At 36.7% G+C, this 23,962-nt stretch overlaps 1 protein-coding gene across 3 annotated transcripts in view; it reads left to right on the top strand.

Annotated features, from left to right (window-relative positions):
* Positions 1-671: 671 nt before the first annotated feature.
* The window catches only part of HACE1 (HECT domain and ankyrin repeat containing E3 ubiquitin protein ligase 1), a 48,675-nt gene continuing 25,384 nt past the window's right edge, over positions 672-23,962 (top strand). Inside the window, exons 1-11 of one of the 3 annotated variants that reach the window (XM_066545929.1) lie at positions 672-840; positions 5,200-5,254; positions 6,307-6,396; positions 8,233-8,337; positions 10,045-10,120; positions 10,421-10,552; positions 11,413-11,495; positions 13,770-13,866; positions 16,480-16,581; positions 18,155-18,261; positions 21,999-22,245. In XM_066545929.1, the coding sequence (XP_066402026.1) occupies positions 765-840; positions 5,200-5,254; positions 6,307-6,396; positions 8,233-8,337; positions 10,045-10,120; positions 10,421-10,552; positions 11,413-11,495; positions 13,770-13,866; positions 16,480-16,581; positions 18,155-18,261; positions 21,999-22,245 (1,170 nt within the window). In that variant the 5' untranslated portion in view covers positions 672-764. Of the gene's footprint in view, positions 841-5,199; positions 5,255-6,306; positions 6,465-8,232; positions 8,338-10,044; positions 10,121-10,420; positions 10,553-11,412; positions 11,496-13,769; positions 13,867-16,479; positions 16,582-18,154; positions 18,262-21,998; positions 22,246-23,962 lie in introns of those variants that run through there. The other 2 variants (XM_066545930.1, XM_066545931.1) reach the window with 2 other exon arrangements.

Genomic DNA, 23,962 nt, shown 5'->3' with positions numbered 1-23,962 from the left:
AAGTCCTGTGAGGAGAAGCTGAGGGACCTGGGGTTGTCTGTTCTGGAGAAAAGGAGGCTCAGGGGTGACATTATCACCTGAAAGGAGGTTGTAGCCAGGTGGAATTGGTGTCTTCACCCAGGCAACCACGACAGGATGAGAGGACATAGTGTTAAGCTGCACCAGGGGAGGTTTAGGCCGGACGTTAGGAAGAAGTTCTTCACAAAAAGGATGATGAGGCATTGGAACGGGCTGCCCAAGGGGGAGGCAGAATCACCATCCCTGGAGGTGTTTAAGAAAATTCTGGGTGCGGCACTTGGTGCCACGGTCTAGTTGACATGGTGGTGTTCAGTCATAGGTTGGACTCGATGATTTCAGAGGTCTTTTCCAACCTGATCGGTTCTGTCATTCTGTCCCGCTTAGGTGCGTTTGCAGCCCCATTCCCTGCCGTGCTTCCGGGGAAACGAGCCCGCACGGGCAGGATCACCGGGCAGGGGCGGCTTCAAAAGGCATCACATTTTTATTTTTATTTATAACAAGCAGGCGTTTAAAGATCCATTTTCCACGAGTTTCAAAACCCATCGCCCACACCCCTTTCCTTCCTTGAAGGAAAAGCAAACTGAGGGAATTCGCCACCGCCCCCAGCTCCGCCCCGCGCATGCGCGCAGCATCCCGGGGTGGCGGCGGCCTGGGCGGCCTCGGCGCCGCCAGCGCCGCGATGGGCTGAGTGGGGGCGGGCGGTGGCAGCGAGGGGTGTCCGCGGCTCCGGGCTGGCCGCTCCGAGGATGGAGAGAGCCATGGAGCAGCTCAACCGGCTGACCAGGTCCCTGCGCCGCGCCCGCACCGTGGAGCTGCCGGACGGTAGGAGCAGGGCCCTGACAGAGCGGTCGGTCCAGGCGGCCTCCGAGCCCGGGCCGGCGGGGATGAGTTGAGGCGGCTGGGGAGGATGGAAACGGGCTCTCCGCCTCTGACGGGCTCCGTTTGTTTGTTTGTGGTGCTGACAGCAACAGCGGCTCCCCTTCCTTCCCCCGCTGCCTCCGTGGCGGGCGCGGGGGATCCCTGAGCCCGGCGAGCGGGTGCCCGGGGTGCCGGACACCGGCTGCATTCGCTGCTAAATCCTTCGCCAGGTGCCTCGTCGATGACAGAGCAGTGATGAAAAGTCTTCGTGGTTTTTTTATTTGGTTTGGTTTTTTTTGTCTTTTAGCGGTACTGAATTTTGTTTGAAAAGGTATTGTAAGTCGCTGTCACCCGTCACCGCCTAATTTTTTTTGGCTCTAAACCACTTCTACGTGGGTGCTGGTCCCCCATATCAGGATGGATTTGAAAGCAGAGCTTCAGGCTCTTACGGCAAGTGTTTTGTTGTTCCAGCCAGGTCCAGTTTTTGGGAGGACTAACTGTAAAACTCTTGGACGTGCAGAATTCCTGTTCTTGTGAGTCATGTGCGGTCACTTTGCTTTCTTCAGTGTTTACTTTAATGGATGAGTCCTTGGCTGCCTGTCTGCCGGCTTTCATCTCCAGTGGTGGAGGACAGGAAGTCATATTCTGTTTTTTCTGTGTATTCCCTCTTTGGACTTCCTGGTGTCCTGCTGAACTGTGCTACTACACCCTTCACTTATTGTCACCTGTCAGTTCCAGTGTCTTGCAGTGCAATTGCTCATAAATTTCACTTGACAGGCAAGTTTCAGGCAGATTTTGCTGCTGCTTGCAAGCCTTTGAATGGCAGCAGTGAAAATGGATGTAATACTATTAACTTAAGCTTAGACTTACAGAAATAATGGAGTAGCACCGGTTTAACTGATTGAAGATGCTAATATGAATAACACTTTGCACAACCTGTATCAGTTGGAGCTGCTTTAAATTTACTTCAGTACTAATGTAGGCAAATTGATTCTGAATTTTGTCTGTTTTCTTCACATCTTGGGCAATTTTATCTTACACTTTATAGGTAGTTATGTCTGTGGAATGGCAGTGCAAGTGCAAGCCTTGAGACCTTTGGAACAAGTACTTCTATCATCCTTTAGTGCAGAAGGAGTGTGAGTTCTATGCATTCCTTAGGAATTGCATGAAACGAATCAGTGGGACTGATATAAGGAGATAAATGGGCTTAAAGCTTTCTACACTGAAGTGTCAAACTACATTGCAAGAAGGTCTCTGTTCAATGGCCATCCAACTTTGGGTCCGTCTTAGCTCGTTAGGGATCTTCTTTCTTGACCTTGGTGTTCCTTAGGTTCATGCAGGTCTGCCCAAATTCTTCTTGAGAAGCAGGTTTGGCTTGTAGTATATTGTTCCAAACATGTACTGACAGGATCAGCTTGGAATATTCCACACTGGTCTAGGATAATATGTAATTTGGTGGCTTGTTGTGTGCTGTGTCTGGCTTCTTGAATTATGACTCCCCCCTCTTTACCCCCACTGTATTTGAATAACTTTAATTTGAAAGATACATTGTTTACCCCTCCATCCTTAAAGTGAGAGTCACGGTTCTCTCACAGGAAATTGAGATGTATGTTTGAATTTACTTATGCTGAAGAAGGCAATAAAACCCAATAAATGGAAGTATTAAACTTCCACTGCATATGCCATAGCCACTAGGGTATGATGTGCACAGTACTGACATTTCTCTGAGATTGTGATCTCTGCCAACTTCACGATGGTATCTCTGAGGAAATAAAGTAGTCAGTGTATCTTGCCAGGGCAGGATTCTAGAATGATGAATTTCTAGTGGTTTTTTCTTAAAGCAAGGCTTAACACCTGAGTCCAGTGCCAGTGAATACCCTGAGCTTGCAAGTAGAACCTTTTTTTTTTTATCACTCTCCCAAAGTATCCTTCAGCAACTGTTTTGTGGACACGTGAGAGCTGCACACAAATTTCTGGATGCTACTATTCAGGCTCAGTGCCTGAAAACTAGGTCTTGCAGCCCAAAGCTGTGACACTATGCTTGGTGTACCTTTTTTTGGTCTTTATATAATCAAGATTTGAAAAGCAAGCAAATAAGTTCGGTGAGTCCATGAGGTTTATAATGCTTTTTCTCTACCTGCTGTCATGCAGTTTGTGCCATTTAGAGCTTTTTTTTTATTACTAGAGAAAATAATCACCAAAGATAGGCATAATAGCAAAAAGCTTGGTTTTGTAACTGTGCCATAAATGCCTGTTATGGCCCAGCTACACTTGTATTTAACTATTGACTTTTTCTAGATCACTGCACTTGCAATATAGTTAGAATCAATATTAAGCATTTCAATTAAGTGTGCTGATATATTTAAAAATTTTTTTCACCCTTTTTTGGTGTCTTGTATAGGGCCTGGTTGTGGAAATATATAAGCATGTAATGTTTAAATTTAGTTGATGTTCTTAAGTTTGGTTTTTTGTTTTGTTTGGAAAGCTTTATCTTCCTGCCCAGAGCTCTTTGAAACAGAGCTCGAGATTTTTTATTTTTTTTTTAGTTTGTGTATACTGGGAGCTAATCATGGATAGATCTCGAAAAAGTGCTCTAATATTTTTCACATTTGATGTTTATTTAGCATCTATTTAATTTTGTTTCAGGATTCTTTCTCTCTGCGTCCCCTCCCTCCCAGCTTGTTCTTTCCCCAGCAGTCAAATTCTAGGAGTGTGTGTTGGAGATGGAGTTTTTTGATGCTCACAGAACTCTGCCATAAGAAACAATTTGTAGATAGTTCAAACTTGAGCTTGCTGATGGTTGGTGACTCTCTGCAATGTTTAATCATAATTTGGTGTTTTGAGAGGCTTGTGTCTCTTGCACTATGTGTTTGCTATAAGCAATGTTGATTTTTTAAAATTTCGTTTTAAAAATTTTATAGCTGATGAAATGTGATTTGAATTTGACTTATCTCTCTCCAGTGTTCAAAGGTAATAATAATAATAATAATAGATTGTTAGAAGGAAGCATTGCTTCTTTCTTTTGTTAGCTAGGGACACACAACTTCAACTAGCTCATAGCAGCAGTAACCTTGAGACAGTGTAGAACAATAATAACAACAAATAGCACAGCTGCAGCATGATAACAACTTCTTGGATTCTACTTCATAATTCTGAAGAATCTTTATTTAAAATAAATTCAGTAAATGTCACCTTGCCTACCTAGTGGAAGCAGTGAATATGTAGAGCATGATCTGTAAAAGACATGAGATACTATGCTTGTTTGGGACTGGTTTAATTCTTCCTATTCTTGGTTGCTTTGTAACTTTTGATTGATGAAGGTGTTGAAGAAAAACTTGAAAATAAAATTTTGTGAGAACAGTCCTGTATTTCCATATCCTGAGGCCATATACCTGAGTTATCAGAAAGCATAGCCCCTCCTGTCATAAGTTGGTATCTACATGAACAATCTATGGAGATTGTACTCTCAAAAATGGGTAGCTTGTTGAAGGGAAAAATTACAATAATTGTCCATAATAAAAGAAAAAATTAATGCGCATTAAAACCATTCATAATTATTATATGTTAAAAGATTTTAAGTTTTGTCAAATTAATCTTCTAAAAATAGTATTTTATTTCAGGAAGTCTCTAAGTGACCAAACAGGCTCATCACAGCCATGCAGATTGCTGGCATTTGCAGCAGTAGTGATGACAGAGTCTGTGTGGCTGAATGTCAGTGTGTTCCCACCACTGACATGGATCTTTGTCTTCTGGCCTTTTTTTTGTTCCCTTCAAGTGTGAAATATGAAACTGATTAGAGATTAAAAAGTAAAATGAAATTTATTGCACTCAGGTATTCAAGTATAGAGACAAAATGAAATGGTTATGAAGTAATTAAAAAAAGTCACTACTACAAAATCATAGTCTCAGGACTGTGGAAGTCACCTTGGAAGATAGGAAACTTCCTTCTTTTTAAAATTAAATAGTTAAGTGGTTTTGTTTTGTTTGGGTTTTTTAATGCACATCTCTTAAAAATTTGGATTTAGTTAACAGAATTGTTAATTCAAAGAAACTGACACTCCACTGAAAATTCTGTATTTTTTACTTTGTAAAAGAATAAAAGCCACATTGATATTTCATATATTACGATTCTCTTAATTCTCTCTTTTGTCTAAATAAGTGTGATTGCTTTTTCTTTATAATGAAACTTTGTGTGTGTAGAATCTCTGTAAAAAAATATCTATTTCAAGTGGACACTTAAAAATGTAAATAGGTGTTGCTACATACATTTATTTTACATAAAAGATATCTTTATGGTAACAGAGTAATTAAATTTCTTCCCAGATAATGAAACTGCTGTCTATACACTGATGCCGATGGTTATGGCTGACCAGCACAGGTAAGAGCTTCTTTAAATTTACCTTTTTTTTTTTTTTTAAGGTCTGAAAACCCCAGTCTGTTTGCTGAAGTCCTAGCTCCTAAAGCACTCTCAGAAGTCCAGCTGCTGGATTGCTGAGTTGTCACTGACTGTGTGCATCCCAGCTTAATTTTACCTGGTTTGATTTATGCCATAGATCGCAACTGGGATTTGTTCTGTTGAGGCACATGGGAAAATTTGTCATAGGATAAGAAAAAAAGTGTTGTTTTGTAACTGTGTCTTAATTCTGAGTGTTTATTTATGGGTGACATAGAAGCTCTTAGTCTCATTAGACATCTGGAATTCCTCAGATGAGCAGCTGTTTCTCTTACTGAGTTGTCCTCAAAGTGCTTGGAACCTGGAGGCTGTATAATGCAGCTAAGTGGTGCTTCCTTCACATGAATTTTTGTAGGGAAGCAGTCAGTAACTCTTACTGCAAGAGAAAGCTGCTTTTCCAGCCAGGATAGACATTGTTCTGCTATGTAGTATTTTGAGATCCCATGCAAGGGTTTTACATTATGTGATCAGCCCATTACTGGAAGTTGAAAGGTCCTATTTAAATTTTTTATCCTGATCTTGTATCCTTCTACTTCATCATCATGATTTCACATACCAGTGTTCCCTCTGAACTTTGCCTATGTTTGGGAAAACTGTTGGATATGTGGTTGGGATGATTGTGATAAGGGGGAAAATGGGAATTTATATTTTGTTTAAACCAAAGCTGTTGAAATGCTTGTTTTTCATATTTGTAAAGAAGTGATTTGGTTGTTTGGTCTAATTCTTACTAGTTTACATACTTACTTACTAGTTTGAAACAGTTACCCAGTGTCACAGTTCATTTTTTATGTACAGTAAGAAATGGAAAGGTATTCTTAATCAGCAAATGCTTAAAAACTATGTGATCTCTTAGTTGTATGGAAAAGAAATAGTGATTAAGTAAAGAAATAGAGTACTTGTGTACAACTTAGAGTATGAACTTTGCTTGAATACTGTGAGCTATTTTTAAAATTAAAAAATTATTTTTCTATTTGAAGGTCTGTCTCAGAGCTGCTGTCAAATTCAAAATTTGATGTGAATTATGCCTTTGGACGTGTGAAGAGAAGTTTGCTCCATATTGCAGCAAAGTAAGACTTACTTGAGTCCAGTCCAGAAGTTAACAATGAAAATATTGCCACAAATCTAAGGCACCAATGTAAGCTGGAAAACTCTATAGTGTCAGTTAACATTTTGTTTTCACACTTTTTGTATCTTGTTTGTTCTTCCTAGTAATGTCCCTGCCTCATAAGGAGGATTTTACACATGGTATCAAATGGCTCTCCAAATTTCAGTGAAGGAAGTCTGGCTAACTACTTTTTTACCTTTCTGTGAAATCTCAAGTCTTTTTAAAAAAATGCAGCCACGATGTGCATCCTGTATAGCTGGGTTACTCTTGCCTTTGTAGAGGCCTGAGAACTCTCATTTGCAGGTGCTGATTGTTTTTGAGGTATTCTAAAACAGTGGGAAGGGTTTGGATGTTTGTTGGGAAGCAGCTGTTCCAAAGTACTTCATGTGACCATAACTGAAGGGAATATAACTCAGGAGCTCACTTCTAATAAATTTTGTATCCTGGCTAGAGGGCTTCAGTGCAAATTTTGATCTACATTATTTATTGTTTGTATAGCTCTTCAATGGGATGACTCCATTTTATATGTAACTCTGCCAAGAAACAGACAGGTTACCATCATATAAATAGAAATTAACCAGATAGTGTTTGACATGACCTTTCAGGAAACTAAACTTTAAACTGATGAATGAATGCTCTGTATTTATCTCCCCTTTTAAATATATTGAAAGTTCTTACATTTAAAAGGTTGAAAAAGTGCAAAAAACAAAAAAAAGGAAATAGTAGAAGTACTGCATATATATACCAGTATTTGGTCACAATAAAGGTGGAAATTCCAGCTTCTTAAACAGACTATTAGAAATAGCTGTTTCCCAACTATTTCATCTGAGAATTACATAGTGCTTATATAAAATTTACTTAAGGAAGTACTTACAAAAATACAAGCAAATTTTTTAGCATATCCTTTAAAATTATATTTGAAAATACATGGTACTTCCTGATTCTAAAGATACAAGAAGTTGTGTTACACTGAGTTTCTGGATTGTCTTTTATCCTGACTTAGTTATTGGGTCACAATGGGGTCATCAAGCTGCTGGTTTTGCAACATATTGTACAGTTAGTCTTCAGTTTCTTTGGGTTGTTGTGTAGCAGTTCTGATGTTGGGAAGATTTGTAAAAATTGATTAGCTGGTTGCAACAGATACAAAAGTACTCTATTTATCTTTTCAATCAGCTCTTCCTCTTCAGGAGCAAGATAAATATGTAATGCAGAGTTTCTGTCCTCTTAGTGACATTGGTTATCCTGAAAAGCTGCTATATTATGTAAAGTAAAAGAGTTCAGCTCTTTATTACAGGTTCAAAATTGCTAGCAAAGAAATATTTGTACTAGCAAATAAATATTTGTACAAGTTTTAGAATTTTCCTGATATTCAAACTTCTAAACATAGCTTCCAGACACAGAAGCATAACAAGCCCCAAAATCTCTAATGGAAAATTCAGTCCTGTTAATAGATAAGGGATGAGGGAGGTGAGAGGAAATTGAAAGCAAAACTTAAATAGTTTTGTTTATAGTTTAAAGAATTAACAGTCCTAAAGACTCACTGTTGTGTTTTAAAGTCATTAAAATCAAAGAGAAGGCTGGCATCTATTCATTGCTATCAGTTATATTTGGTCACTTCTCACTGCATTAAGTGACTATCCTTTAGCTTTGTGTAGCCTGAACTATGAGGGTGTAAAACAATTTTATGTAAAGATGTTCTAGTGAGTGTGATCTGTACATAATATTGCTGTTGTCTTTATGCCAGTATCGATTTGTAAATATCCTTGTTACAGTTTTACCCTTTCTTATTTTCTTTTAGCTGTGGATCAGTTGAATGCCTTGTTCTATTATTAAAAAAAGGAGCAAATCCAAACTATCAGGACATCTCAGGATGTACTCCACTCCATTTAGCAGCAAGGAATGGGTAAGTTTTTAAAATCTTTAAACTCTTAAAAAATTTTTGCATAATGCACTTGAGCTGGCATGTTCTGTAATATTTTTGCATAGTTAAAAAAATGCCTTTGGTTTTCACTTTTGAAAATAGAGAACATGGAGGTTAAAATTCTTATTTTGAGTATTCACAGAGTAATATTTTATAAATAGTAAGTCATGCCTGAAATACCAATTCCCGTACCAGTCATTTTAGTGTTTTCTGTTAATCAGGGGTGTGGTGGTGTTCACAGGGGCCCCAGGACCAGGGAAGAGATGAGAATGTTGACTCCATGTTTCAGAAGGCTGGTTTCATTATTTTATGATATATATTATATTAAAACCATACTAAAAGAATAGAAGAAAGGATTTCATCAGAAGGCTTGAAAGGAAAGGAAAAGAATGGAAATGGAATGATAATAAAATCTTGTGACTGACCACACTGTCTGAGACAGCTGGACTGTGTTTGGCCATTAATTAGAAACAACCACAGGAGACCAATCAAAGATGCACCTGTTGCATTCCACAGCAGCAGATAATTATTGTTTACATTTTGTTCCTGAGGCCTCTCAGCTTCTCAGGAGAAAAAATCCTAAGGAAAGGATTTTTCATAAAATGTGTCTGTGACACAGGGGCATAATGATTCTTACAACAGTAATTGAACGAGGGATCTGTTCACCTTCCAGTTAGCTGAGTAAGAAAAGGTTTTGTAGGGCTTGGAGGGGGTCAGAGACTTCTGATTTTTCTGAGATAGTGTCTCTAAGAAAATTTTTCCTGCAAGAAAAGGAATACAAAATTGGCACAGTGTTAGGAGAGAGGCAGAGAAAGAACTCTAAACCAGCGAGCAAGTACCTTTTTAAGATCCTACTTCTGGAATTGTAGTTTGTGAAAACATGCAGCTGTGAAGGTAATGTTCTCTTTTTTCTTTTTAGGACATGTGTGTGATACAATAACTGAATTGTATCACAGCTGGTACTTCAGGTGAGGAGGTGGTAGTGTTTAGTGGCTTCTGGGTATGTGTGAGGTCTGTTTGTAGGAGGGGAAAGAAGCAGGCAAATGGTTTATGATGAAATGCAGAAAAGCACACAGGAGACAGTTATGTGGAAATGAGTTATAAGAAGGGTGTGAAAGGTACCAAATAAAAAGGAAAAGCAAAATAAATTTGTAAAGGTAAAGCACTTAGAGCATTAAAAATGTTAAAAAACCAAACAAAACATGAATTAGGAAAAAATACCTCTACTTTTATTAAGAAAGTGCTTGTACTTAACAAGGATTTGCATAGTTTTACAATGACTGTCTCACTAGGTAATGATTTAGTGGCATACTGTAACAATGTCCACTGACATGTACAGGCAATGGTGAACTTCATGGACTTCTATTAGCTGAACTCATGTTTTTTGTCTTGAAAGGGTAGTTCATGCAGAGCTGAAACTGTTAGAGTAGTGGTTAAGTGCTTCTGCACTTTCCACAAAAACAGCTATGATTTTAGCCCTATGTTATTGTTTGCTACCCTTGCACTGTCTGAGTCTCTGTGAAGATCAGTTCTCTCTTTCACATGCTCAGTACTGTACTCTTTATAAATTGGAACCACCTGTTATGCTTAGAACAATCATAAATTAGAGTTAGTGGAGCTCTAAGAAGATATTTAGTCTTTGTAAGTGATTTTCCCTGACTGGATTTTAATGTGTTCTTTTGCTTACAGCCAGAAAAAATGTATGAGCAAGCTGCTGGAATACAGTGCAGATGTCAACATTTGTAATAATGAAGGCTTGACTGCTGTAAGTGCTATTAATTATCACGATGTTCATAAAATGAATGAAGAACTTGGAGATTCTTGGTTTTTAAGCTTTTGCTATCTTACACATCAAACCAAGCTGCTGTGTGTCCAGTGCCATCAAGAATTAAAAGATGTGATCAAAATACCTAAGCATATGATTGTATTGTTCAAAGCTTCTCCTAATATTATGCAAAGCTTCTCTTTGTGAAAGTGTTGACAATAATACAGCCAGGCTTGAAATAATTTTTGTGGTATATATATACACCATTGCTAAAGGTATGTGTCATCATTTTGTATTTAGATTCATTGGTTGGCTGTCAATGGACGAACAGAATTGCTTCATGATCTTGTTCAGCACGTCAGTAATGTAGATGTTGAAGATGCCATGGGACAGACAGCCCTTCATGTAGCTTGTCAAAATGGACACAAGACAGTAAGTTTCTAAACTGTATGAACACAATTGATTTGGGAAGAACTTGGTAACGCCTCAAACTTGTTGTGGTTTTGTTATAAACTTCAGAGTAGTAATGCACATGATAATGGCTACAAGTGTGACGAATGCTGTTGTGTGTCTTAGTATTGACTGCATGCACTTCTTTGGGAGCAATTTATTCTTGTGGAGCTGATTGATCTCAGTGCCTATGGGAGTTGAGATGACTTACTGTATGCTGTTCAGCTCTTCTGCAGTGCTGTTATTGGCTTGTTAATATCAAGTTTTTATGTAATGTTAAATGTTTGAAAATGTTTTGCCTTGTTTTTCAGAATATGTTTAATTCATAATTGTGTAAGCTATTATGTGATTTTGAAATCTGAAATATTAATTTACTGTGAATAAAAAATGAAAACAGAGTTGGATCAGTTACAGTTTAACTTTAGAAGTAAACAAGTTCAAATAAACTCTTCCATTATTGATCTGTGTGAATAATTTTTATGTCTGGCCTTGCATTAGGGCTGACTATTTATATTCAGAGTATAAGTTTGGATACTTTACTTGAACTGCATTAGAGCCCTATCGAGTTATACAGATTGCCACTACAACTATTTACTACTAAAAAGAATAAATTGTAATTCTGTCTAGATCCTTTCTGTTGTTTGTCATTGCTGGATTTTAGAAGGCCAAATTCTGAAAAACAGTTACCTATAAATATAGAAAATTTATGTGACTGAAATACAACACAAGTTATTTGAGAGTCTGGTCAATGTTTTCATATTTTAGACATGCACTAAATATTTGCAAGCCAGCAGGGTTTTCCACTGCTCTTTTCCTAAAGGTGATGTTTTGTTCTCTTGTAGACGGTGCAGTGCTTGCTGGACAGCGGTGCAGACATAAACAGGCCAAACGTTTCTGGGGCAACTCCGCTTTATTTTGCTTGCAGGTTATATACTTTTAACTTTTGAATACTAGCCTAAGAATATTTTTTACCCTTTTGCAATAACTGATTAGAAATTACAAAGGATAGGAAATATAACAGCTGACTGGTGTTTAATCTTGTCTCATTTTTGAGTGTAGTTTAGTGTCTTATCCAAATACTTAGGTTAGTACTGCATGCTTATGTACCTCTTTCTAACAGACTTGTTAAACACATACCTGTTCATGTTCTAGCATGAGTCATAAATTGATGACTGCTGAACCCTTTTCTGAAAAAATGAATTCTGCCAACTTAGATTATTTTGAGTACACTAAAACCAGAACCTTTTATAAGGCAAGTTTGGCTATTCCTTAATGTACAGTATGGTATTACAGTATACATGAAATGTGCATATATGTGTCAAAGTTACAATATTGAATTAAAATGACATTGTTGCTTTGATCAATTATGCTTTCTTGATAGTTATATTTCAAAATTAAATACATATGATAAATGATCTTTTGTTTTAATTAGAGCATTTCTGCAATTTGTTAGAAACATGTACAATTTTTGCAATCCCTGTGCTTTGATTACAGGTTAAATAGTTCACATAAGATTAACTGTTACTATAAGCAAAAGGAGAAATGGACTGACCTGCTGGTCTGCTAAGAGTTACATTTTGGGAGCTGTGGTCTCTGGAGTGTTGACCTGTGGCAGTTAAGAAGGGAAGTGGAGAATAAATAGCTGCTAGCCTTGGTAATTGATTTAAGGACTGGTATTTTTACACACTTTAAAAGAAGTAAGCAGCTTGTCGTGGCTTGGAGGTTTTTCACAAGAAGGGAATGTGGCAAGTACAGGAGTTATATTCCTTAGAAATTACCAAATAGAGCATTTGGCAGGAGTTATATTCCTTAGAAATTACCAAATAGAGCATTTGGCAGGATAGAATGAACAGGGTGTGTACTACAGCAAACCTGGAAAGAAAGGTTGTAGGTTCCTGATGACAGGGAGGGCAGGATGTGGTAGCAATGGCAGGTGGTAGCTGCAGGGAGGGTATCAGTATTCAAAGTCTGAGTCTGAAGCATCTGTTTTGTCAATGTGTTGGGTTGTGCACTTAGTCTAGAGAATTACAGTGAAGATGCTGCACGCAGGCCATTAGTCTTAGCTCCTTTCTGACCTTTAGTGTTTATTTGCACTAGGACAAAGTCTGGTACATTAGATTAACCTGTTGGCTTCCTGGGCTGGAAGGACAGGACTGAGGAGCACTCATCTGTGAGTTAGTGAGAGAATATTGAGTGAAGCTCCCTCTTGGCCCTCAGCTGTTAGTTGTCACTTTACCTGTGCCCTTTCTGAACTGATAGGCTGCACCCATCAGGCTGAGGATGCAGGCAGCTCTTGTACGTTCCAGGATGCCAAATACTTGTATCCATTGGTGTGAAGGGTGTACTGCAAACAAGCTTGAGGATTAAAACTTCACTGAAAAAACTTGTATCTGCAACTTTAATTGCTATGTCTTTTTTTATCAGTCTTTCATTTCACCCTTTGGATGCTTCTTTGTCATGTTTGGCAGTATGTGCACTGAATGCTAGTGAAAGCAATATTCAAGTAATTGTTCCATGTGTTTTTAATGAAGTAAATCTCTGATCACCGGTACTCAATTTCTCATTTTTTCAGAAGAAAGGATTTGGGAAAGTGTTGAGAGGTATAAATAGTTAGTTTTTCTGTTTTCTAGGCAATGCTGGCATGTTGGGAATTTTTTTACTCGATGGAACTAAGGGTCCTATACAACCTATAAGCAGATTAGTGAATAGACTTCGAATGCAAAAGTAAAAATCATCACTTCTAGAGGCTATGCAAGACATTATAGATAGAAATTAGAGCCATTTGAGTGATGTATTTATCTCTTGTACAAAAAAAAGAATTATCAATAAAAATATGTTGCTAATATTTTATTGATGATTAAAGCACAATTAGATTGTTTTCCCCCACATATGGTAGAAGTGAGCAAAGAACTTGGCAAAGATAACTTCCTCTGTGAAGTAAATTAGGATGTAAATTGAGAAAGAGCTCTCTTTTTGCAGGAAATGCAGCTCATAAATATTTGAGGCAAGGCTAAGATGAATCATTTCTGAATGATGAGAGTGACTCTGACTTCATAAATAGCCTGAATTTTGCACTACTCTTTTGCAGTAACTGTTTTCTTCTAGCTTATGTTGGTTTTGTTTGTTAGATGCAATAAAGACAGATTTATGACTCAGATCATAAATGCTCTCTTAACTGTCTTTCTTCTCTTTTGAATAGCCATGGTCAGAGAGACACTGCACAAATTCTTTTGATGAGAGGAGCCAAATATTTACCGGACAAGAACGGTGTTACTCCACTGGATCTCTGTGTACAGGTATTAAGTTAGCAACAATTTTTCAGTGAATTTCTCTGACTTGCTACAGTGTCACCTGATCATTATTACCTTTTCTTATTCTTAAGGCCTCTAAAAGATGGTAGTCCTTTGGCAAAACAAGTGCAAAACGTAATTTTTTAATAATGAAATTGATCCTATAGGCAGGTTCATAATTTCTACCCTTTGCATAAGTCAGATGCAAGAATCATGTGAAAGAGTTTCCAGAACTCCATTTGACTAGAAAGTTTTGGAATCCTTGGTGTAATGGTAATACACAATTTAGGTGCTTACCTTTTAACAAGAGGTAAAGGCATGTAGAAATGAGTGATTTTTTTAAATCTCAAATAATAGATTTTCTTTTCTCTTGAGAAGATGTTGCTATCAAAAACAAACAAAACTTTCATGGTGATGGCTCTTACTTTTCAAAGAAATTTCTATATCTGGACAAGGAACAAAATTCTTACATATTTCCAAGTAATGTGACATTTTCAACTGCAAAACAATTTCCTCATCACCTACTGCTTGAACTACTTCCTAAAGTGACTTTTTTTGATTTGTGAACACTTACACTTTTTTCTGTCAGATCAGTTGCAGGTCAGTGGGTAAATAACATGATTGAATGGAAGCCTTTGAACCTTTGCTAGTAATCAGACTAGAAAACTGAACTGAAAGCTGAAAAAACTAAATCACTAGAATGAGTGGACATCACACTACCTTTGTGCATGTCATTAGTTTGTCAGGATAAAATTTTTATTTTTATTGTTTTTTCTGTATTTTCAGACTATTTCAACCTCAAGATATTTAATTTCTGAGGTGTCCTCATGTGCCTAAGACTTGCACTTGAAATAGTTGTGTGTATGTGCAGGAGTGCTGTCTCCAAAAATATCTGTGGGATATTTTTGGAGTGTTTAACTCTGAAAGCTTTATTTCATAGGCTGTCTGAGGAGGACCTTGATCCAGTTAGGTTACTTACAGTATTTCTCTTTGCATATAAGAAACCAAGTCCTCAGCTCTGGTCACTGAGAAGTGCCAGACCACTATACTATTTCACTGCTGACTTGATTGTGAAATTCCATCAGATGTTTTTTTCTTTGCTATGGCAGAATGACTTATCATTACATGAAGCCACGTGGAGTCTGATCTGTTTCAAGGTTTTCTGCAGTCACAGACCTGTAAGACACTATATGGCAGGAGAGGTTTAGATTGGATATTAGGAATAATTTCTTTGTGGAAAGGGCTGTAAAGCATTGGAGAGGAAGTGGTCAGGGAAGTGGTGGAGTCTCTACCCCTAAAAATGTTTAAAAAAATAGTGGATATGGCACTTGAGGATGTGGTTAAGTAGCATATGTAGGGGTGGTGCCAGGCTAATGTTTGGTCTTGATGATCTTAAAGGTATTTTCCAACCTAAATGATTCTATACCAGTATGTGCTTAATGGTAGAGTTATATTTTTTATGATTAATGTTTTGAGTTTCTGCTTCAGTCTCCGGTTTTGCAATCCCTAGGGCACGTTTTTACAAATAAAACTTATCTTAACTTTTTTTAGGTGTGAGTAGTGACACCTGGTGTTTCTTTGTAGTGATGATCTTACTGTGTTTGAGATCATGCAGGATACAAGAGTATGATGCCAAGTAAGAATGGGGAAAACAATATGTTTTCTTTCTTTTTACTTTGTTGGTTTTATTCTATGCTTAAAATTTTGTTTTTCAAACAAACACATACTTTCAGAAAACTGAAATTATAGACTCATACACTTCTTGCAAACATTACCTTGATCTTGAAGATTTCATTAATTTTTACAGAATCTGGGTGGGTTTATTGTGAATATTTAATTTCTTGGTACCAGAAACAATTAAATTAATCTTTTTAATGTAGGGTTTTCACTGAGATAATGTCAACTGTCATTCACAGAGGAGTCCCTGAAGTTGCAGCAGTTAATACATTACATGGTCATCTTCCCAGAGTAGAAGTTCATGCATATTCAGGTGTTAGGTGTCTGCTTAAAAAATGCAGCTGTGTTAAAGAAGATTTGATACAAATAAATCACAAAATCAAGTTATTTTCTTTCCAGAAAACATTTTTTCTCTGAAGGGTGGGAAGTTAGTTTAAGGCACATTCTAAGGAATTATACTTGTGTATTGATTTTAAAGTTAAGTAACCCTTTCATGGGTTTATCCTATTTCTTCCTGTAACAAGTCAGATATGTGTCCTATGAACCTTTAGAAAATGTTTGTTCTGAATAATTAGATTCTGGGTGTAATTAAGTAGATATCAGCAGGAGGAAGTGAAATGAAATATTGCACTGTTTTTAATCTCTGGTGATTGTTAGCTGAAGTGCTGTTCAACTGTACCTTTATTTTGGTAAGTAGGAAAATGTTTTAAGAAACAGAAAAATGGGAATGGATATATGTGAGCCAGTATAGTGAAAAAAATGGATTCTCTCTTCTCCCAAACATTTAGGGATACCTAACTTGGCTACATTTTTTGAATTTCAAATTATTTTAGAATAGGATTTCTCCAGATTAAAAAAAATTGTTATCTTTAATAGATGTTATTACCTGTAATAGTCTAACTCTCAATTTTAATGTTCCTTTTAATTAAAATGTTTTCTTAGGGTGGTTATGGAGAGACTTGTGAAGTCCTAATACAGTACCATCCTCGGCTTTTCCAGACAATAATTCAAATGACACAGAATGAAGATCTGCGGGAAAACATGGTAATATGGGATTCTGTGTGTTATAGCCAGGATCTCTGTCTGTGGGGAGAGCTTAGTGCTTTATATGAGTGGCAATCAGTACCACAGTAGTTGACCACTAGGTATCTTTCTTCCCTTGTGGAAAATGGGCACTCTTCACATAATTTTAAACACAAGAATTTGGAATTAAATGTAGGATCTGTTTTCATTTATTGTTCTAACTTTGGCAAAGTGATCTAGACAGTTTAAAGAGCAGACATTCAATACAAAGGTACCGGTAGGAGCATTCCTAGAGCATCCTATATATACAGGTAACTTTGTGTAACAGGGCCTATTTTCCTTCATTTAGTCATTATCTGCAGACATCCATTCTAGGATATGTCTTGAGGCTGAATCATCTGGAATTAACTTAAAAGTCTGTGGTATGAGCACTCATCTGTATGAAGTTGTCTTGTACAATTAAAGTGTAAAAGATTGCAGCCACAATTACATTTGATTATTATTTCTGTAGATGAAACTACCCTGTTTCTTTTTTAATGGTTCTCTTACACCTTGCTTCTTTGGTTATTGTGGGACAGTACAATCTGAAGCAAAGAAAAATCAAGGAAAAAGGTTTTGTTTCTTAATTGTGTAAGGGAAATGAAGCATGGGATGCCTCTTCCCCCTTGTAAATCTAGCTTGCTGTGGATTTTTAATACATTAGTTGTTTTAAAATGACTGTAAACTACCTTACAGACTGTAAAAAAAATATTTAGTAAGGTGTTGGCTGCCAATTTACTTAATTTAGTTTGCTAGATTTTTGATGTTTTCATTTTCTCTATAACTCAATTACTTCCACTATAACACTGAGGATTTCCAAGTCAGTGTTTAAATTTCTGAGACAAGGTTGAGTTTTACAGAGTGAAATGATGCAGGTGAGAATTCTCAAAGTGTGTGTTAGATGTGAGGGGAGATGTTATAGATGATTTAAATTGAAAGAGAAAGAACTAAAACAATGTAACAAAAAGACCTTTTGTTTATTGTAGAAGTGAAGAAAAAAGTGAGAAAAATTTTTCATCTGTCTGAGTAATGGTGGAGCTGTGTGCAAAAACAAGATCTTAATGAGGGTGTATATAAAATATATTAGCTAATACATGGTATAGTTCTGCCTCATTGCCAAAATGTGATCATATATTGAAAATTATTTTCTATGGCCAAGTCTGAGCTGTTCTGCTTAATCTTGGGTAATGACCAGTGCATATTAGCTGGAAGTGATGGCATAAGGAAACTGGATATGTGTTACAAGTCAGGACTCATATTTTAAATGTCATAACTTGTTCTTATGAATTAATAATACAGGGTTAAGCATTCAGTGTTTGTAACATTCTGTAATGTTAAATACCCTGTAGTACATGCATTGACACTAGAAGTACCTTTGCACATCTGTAATCTTTGTAAATGATAGTGAAATGTTCACTGAGGCTAGATTAGAGGTTGTACAGTATACATATACATTATAATAATGCTTGGGTGATGGTGTTCTACATAATGGATAAATTATTGTTGATCTGATGCTCCTTGACACAATGCAATTGTTTTTGTTTGAATCCTTCAGTTGCGGCAGGTTCTGGAACACTTGTCTCAGCAGAGTGAAAGCCAGTATCTTAAAATCTTGACAAGTCTTGCTGAAGTTGCTACAACAAATGGTCACAAATTGCTCAGGTAAGTGTGAGGTCACAAGTTGTAAACTATGCCACAGTTAGTGCCACTTAATAGTTTTAATAGTTCAAACTATCTGATGCTCAGCACATGCTGGAGTAGACGGATCTCAAATCTTATTTATATGATAATGTCTGTTTAGATCACTGTCTTCACAAAGACTTCAAGAGAAAAAGTTGGTCCTTGTATAGCTGCTGGTATCTAGAAGCTTGAGTTGCAGAGAAGTGTATTTTTTGTTTGATTATTTTGGCTATGTCAGTCCTAGGAAGGGAAGCTTTTCAGACAACTGTCGAATAATCCTTTTTTTTTTTTTTTTTGTCTTCACCCTTCTCACTTTTTCTTCCCTTCCACAATTTTACTTTTTTACATTCTTCCTTAGTATGCTTGAGGAGAGTTTTATTACTTCAGACACCTGTCTCATGTTTGCTGGCTCTGGTTGCCTTACATGGATACTAATATATACGAGATTAAAAATTTCATCTATCATTGTGCTGTCTCAGCAGCAGTAGCTTGAGGAGATGCATGACACAGGCAAGCATATTTACCTGGTATGCTTTCTTAGTTTTTGTGGCATCTGTTTGAGTTTGTGCAAAACACTGTCTGCAGTTTGTTGGAGCATCTTACTTTTTTCAACATCCAACAGATTTTGGTGTAACCTTTATGCTTTACTAGAAAATCTTTACTGAAAGAGTCAAGGGTCTGAAAGCATGAGTGAAGTTCCTTATTAACATGTTTTAAATGGCATTTTTGTCAAGAGAGCCTTGAAAGTTCTGGAATCAGAGAAACCTGTCAGCATAGGTTGTAGAGGATTATGACTTGGGAAGCTTTTTTTTTCACTGGGGCTGTGGTCTGAGGAGCCCATCAGTGAGATGGAAAATAAGTAGTATATTCTTACTCCTAAATACTTTATTTTTCTTCCCCATTAATCATGTTCAATTGAAATGGAGCTTGTAGATAGCAGGTCAGAACTCCTGGATGATTGTAGGAAATTCATTACACCATTAATAAATCTTCTTCTGGTGGCTGTTCACTTTGATGAATTAATGTAAAGGTCTGAATCCATTTAAACTTGGGGGTTAAAGTGTGTAGACATTAGTGAAATTTTGTTGCTGCAAAGATAACTTTCTGAAGAATTTCTGCTGTTGCAGTGTATATCAGCTTAACTTGTAACACATTCCTTTTTGTCTCCAGACTTCCTTAGAGCCAACAGATCTCCCACAAATAAACTGTGGTAAGGTGTCAAACCATAGTGCAGGAAAGGGTTTCAAACTTGCTCTGTATAGGGACATTATTGGAACTTGTGGTAGCTGGATGACATCATAGAGGTAGTATTTTGTCGTTCAGATTTGATTTGTTACTGTTACTGCTCTTCTGATTAGAGCAATGCTCCCTCAGTGTGGCTGTAGAAACAGTAGCTCTGTGCCTCTACTGTCTCTGAGTTTGAGCCTCTGTGTGCTCCTGTATGACTGTGTATGGGTGGGCTGGTGGAGGCTGAAGACAGGATCAAAGGGTTGCATTGCAATGGGTGAGAACTCAGTTCCAGACATGCCAGTACTTGGAGTGTCCTGTGGGCTCTTACTGGCCAGCTTCTCTTTGGTACTTTGTAATACAGAAATGTGATAGCAAAAGAAAACAATTCCAAGACAGTTTCACAGATGCAGTTTTGCAAAAACTGTGTCTCTTTTCTCTCCAGTTTGGTTTCCTGGCAGAAGCAGTGAATTACTACTCCAAGAAATAGTTCTCAGTTGTTTTTTTATAAACACAATGGGGATTAAGGTAGTACTTGGTAGTACTGTGAGCATGGGCCTCTTTCCTCTCTCTCCTTCTTCCAACAAATGTGTAAAATGTACTTTGTACATGAAAACCTCCAATAGTGATATTCTTGCATGGCTGAACTTGATATAATCTCTATTAGTTTCCTGGGTACTAACCCACAGCCAGTTGCTTTTGGATTTGTCTATTGTTTAGTTCAAAATTATCTAAAATTGTCTCTTGTAATGCTTCTAGCAAGTATCCAGGAGTGCCACTAAATTTTTTCCTGAAGACTTTGGCCTTGAGTACAAGCAAAGACCCTGTTTCACTTAGCATTATCTTCACCAAGTATTCCCTTTTTCCAAGAAAATAATTGACATGTGACATGATTTGGTCTTGCTGGTGCAGGTTAGGCCTAGATGAATGTTTACAAATGTGCCAGTAGAAGTTTCAGTAAACTATTAAAAGCCCTCTAAGGTTTTTTCTACATGTGTGGGTCCTTATCCTGGGCACCAGGAAATTTCACCAGGAAAACACCGCTGCTAAGACATGATAAACCTCACTTGAAATGTTAGAAGGTTTTATTTTTTTTTCTCTTTTCAATAGTTAACTTCTTGAGTTAGCTTAGCTTCTTTTAGTCATAGATTCTTTTGGTATATAAGGAAAGATTTTACAAATGCTAGCTTTTAGCTGTGATGAGAGCTTCTGGTAACACAATTGTAGACTGTCAGTCTTGGGATTTTCTTTACCTGTTTAAAAACTTAACATTCTTACTGTAGCACTGTTTGCTTTCTCTGTTCCTTTCTTAAATTGATTTACTGAATACTTACCAGGTTAAAGTATAAATTGTCACAAGAAAGTTGTACTTGGTATGGTAGTTTGGTAGAATTCTTAGTACATTTCTTTTAAAAGGTAACTCACAGTCATTGAAGTGTAGTGCTGAAAACAAATAGGTATTATGCTGATGACATTGTGGGAATGAGGTCATAATAAAGCTATGCTAGCTGTTACAACTCACTATGTTTCAGGTTTGTGTATTAACAGATTTAATTTCAAGAGATGTCTACAGCACCCTATAAGATGTCAGTTTTCTGGTGTTTACTGATCTGTCTGGGAAGCATGCTTTTAAGTTGCAAGTACTTTAAGGATAGAACTGAGTATGTGCTCACTTCTATAGTATTTATAAGTTAGTAGGTTTTGATAGAAAAATAATTAATTTCTTGTAGTTTGTTATGCATTCAAAACAGAAGAATTCTTACTACTTGGGGTTTAAGAAAGAAAACCTAGTTGAGTTTGGTGGAGAATGCTGTGCTTGTGCATAAAGTAATGAATATCTCATATTTTGCACTGTTTTGGTACAGAGTTCAATGTTTGCTGGTTCAATTAAGGAGACATAAAACTTTCAGTGTATTTGTTGGATAAATAAATCACATAGTAGTGGTTTTGTTTAGTATCTTTTAAATTACATTTTTCTTGAATAGAAAAGTGGTGTCCTTACCATCCTGATCCCTTGTCTGGTTGAGGTAGCTAATGGGCATCTAGAATAATAGCTGGTGAGGGTGGGCTGTGGCAGCATATCTGATCAGTCAGTAGGCTTTTACTGTTGGATGCTTTCTTTTCTGGGTTGAGAAACATTTTCATCTGGATATCCCAGTTTGCTTCATGCACTGAGATCCTTAGGAAGTTGGATTTCCTCCCAGGGGTTCATAAGAAGTGTATTAAAAAAAAAAGGAAGTATTTTGAAAGATCTGGAATTTGCTGTTCTTACTTCTAGTTAAAGTTACCTTTACATGTTAGTAAAATCATAATGCTTATATTTGACTTCTGGGGCTGGTGCAGGAAATGAAAGTTAGAATTTTCTAGGGTTTGAAGCTTAGGGTTTTTTGCAGCATATGTATCAGACCCTACCATTACATTGCTTGCTCCTTATTATACTAAATTGTTTCATCTAGGAAAATAAACTTAAACATGCCATTTTTTTCCCCCAGCTTGTCAAGTAATTATGAAGCTCAAATGAAGAGTCTCTTAAGGATCGTGAGGATATTTTGCCATGTCTTTCGCATTGGCCCATCCTCTCCCAGTAATGGAAATGACATGGGCTACAATGGAAATAAAACTCCAAGAAGTCAGGTGTTCAAGGTCAGAAAAGTATATGATGTTGTTAGGAAGATAGACGTTAAAGAGATGAATTTCACAAAGCATGCATTCATTAATCAGACATCTCATAAACAGGAAGTAAGTTTGGTTGATGTTCCCTTTTTAAGTTAAACCTACCTCCTTCTCCTGTATTTTTTTTCCCACTGAATTAATTAATTTAGCCACTGATGCACATCTCATGTTATGATTTCTGTTTATTTCTCATTTAATAGATTGTTTGTTTGGTGTTGAAGGTTTAGCTACCCAGATAACCTTGGTAAATTTTGTTTTTATTTCTGTTAAGGGTATAGTAATATCAAAATATAGTGATATTAATATAATAGATTATATTAATGTAATTTCAAAATGGTAGTTGGAGATACACAGATGAACTGCTGATCAGTAAGCTTTATCCAGCTTCACAAGACAAATGGAAACAATTGAATTCTTGATCTGTTTGTTGTTCTCACTGTGATAATGAAATCTTTTCCCAAGTTGTTCTTGGTTTTTCTTATTACATGCTTTGAAACATATCAGCTCACTACTACCCTTGCAAAGTTACTAATTTATATCTGCTTTCAAACACATGATTTGGTAGTGGCCATTTAGAGGCTTAGTTCCTGAAGGTGTTTGGTACTTTTATGTTTGTTTGTTAATGAATCTCTCTGTAGAAAGTCAAAGATTGCCTTTTTGTAAAGATGCCCCAGTTTCCTGTGTGCCACTCAGTCTTCATTGGATATACAACGGCCATATTTTTCAGAGCACCTAATAAAAAAGAACTGCAGGGTAGTTTTTCTTATCCCATCTTACTCCATACTCTTACACAGCACAGCTCATACCAAGAAATTTAGATGCCAGTAATTGAGGATTTTTCTTTCTTTTACATTTCTTCCACTGTGTTGTGAAAACAGTATTTTGAAATTGCTGCAATTATTTGATGATATATGTTCATTAGGTTACTTCTAAGGGGTTTTAAGACAGAGCTATATTGATAAGATTGTGGAAGATGATACTCTTAATTCCTGTTTATTCAGTGAAGTATCTGAGTTTTTGTTTAAATTTCTTCTCTTGGAAGGAAGAAAAGGAGTAGACTGTGAAAAACAAAAAACATGCAAGCACAAATGTTTGTTCTTCTGGTAGCACAATAGTTTTAAGAACAAACTGATTTATATAATGAATATAAAACTAGTACTTGAGTCTGAACAAAATGTTATGAGTCTGTACATTTTGAGTCTGTACAAAATGTAATGCATTGTACAGTGTGCAGTGTAATAATTATCCTTTGGAACTGTTCATCAAAACAGGGCAATAATGTGGGTTTAACCAGAATTCTGTTTTTAAAAAACAAAATAGTATCTGTTTTGTTTTTTAAAAGCTGTACTGAAATCACAAGAATTATTTTATTAAAGGTAGCACTTCCTAACAGTTTTCATGACAATTGCTCCAAGTATACCACATTAAATAACAAGCAGATGTTAAGCACACTTCATACAAGAATTGTCTCCAGTAAGATATTCTGCTACCTGGCCCAAAAAGGAAAAAAGGGAGGTTTCCTGCTTTTCAACTCTAAATAATTTCAGAAGTCAGTATGAAAAACAAAAACATTCAACTGCAATTTGCAAAGGAAGTGGTATATCAGTAAAATCACTTATCTGCATGTCCAAATTGCTTCATATGATAAAAGAATTTTCTTAAGTTCCTGTGCATTTAAGTCTTGTGCAGTGGACTTATATTAAACAATTGCCACACTTGTCCCAGAAAATATCAGTAATTCTTTCACACTTGTGTGAAAACAACATGCATGTTTTTAGTAAAT

Source organism: Molothrus aeneus, chromosome 3 (assembly GCF_037042795.1).
Source record: "Molothrus aeneus isolate 106 chromosome 3, BPBGC_Maene_1.0, whole genome shotgun sequence".
Classification (NCBI taxonomy): Eukaryota; Metazoa; Chordata; class Aves; order Passeriformes; family Icteridae; genus Molothrus; species Molothrus aeneus.
The sequence above is the reverse complement of the archived record's forward strand: the minus strand, read 5'-3'. Positions and strand labels throughout refer to the sequence as shown.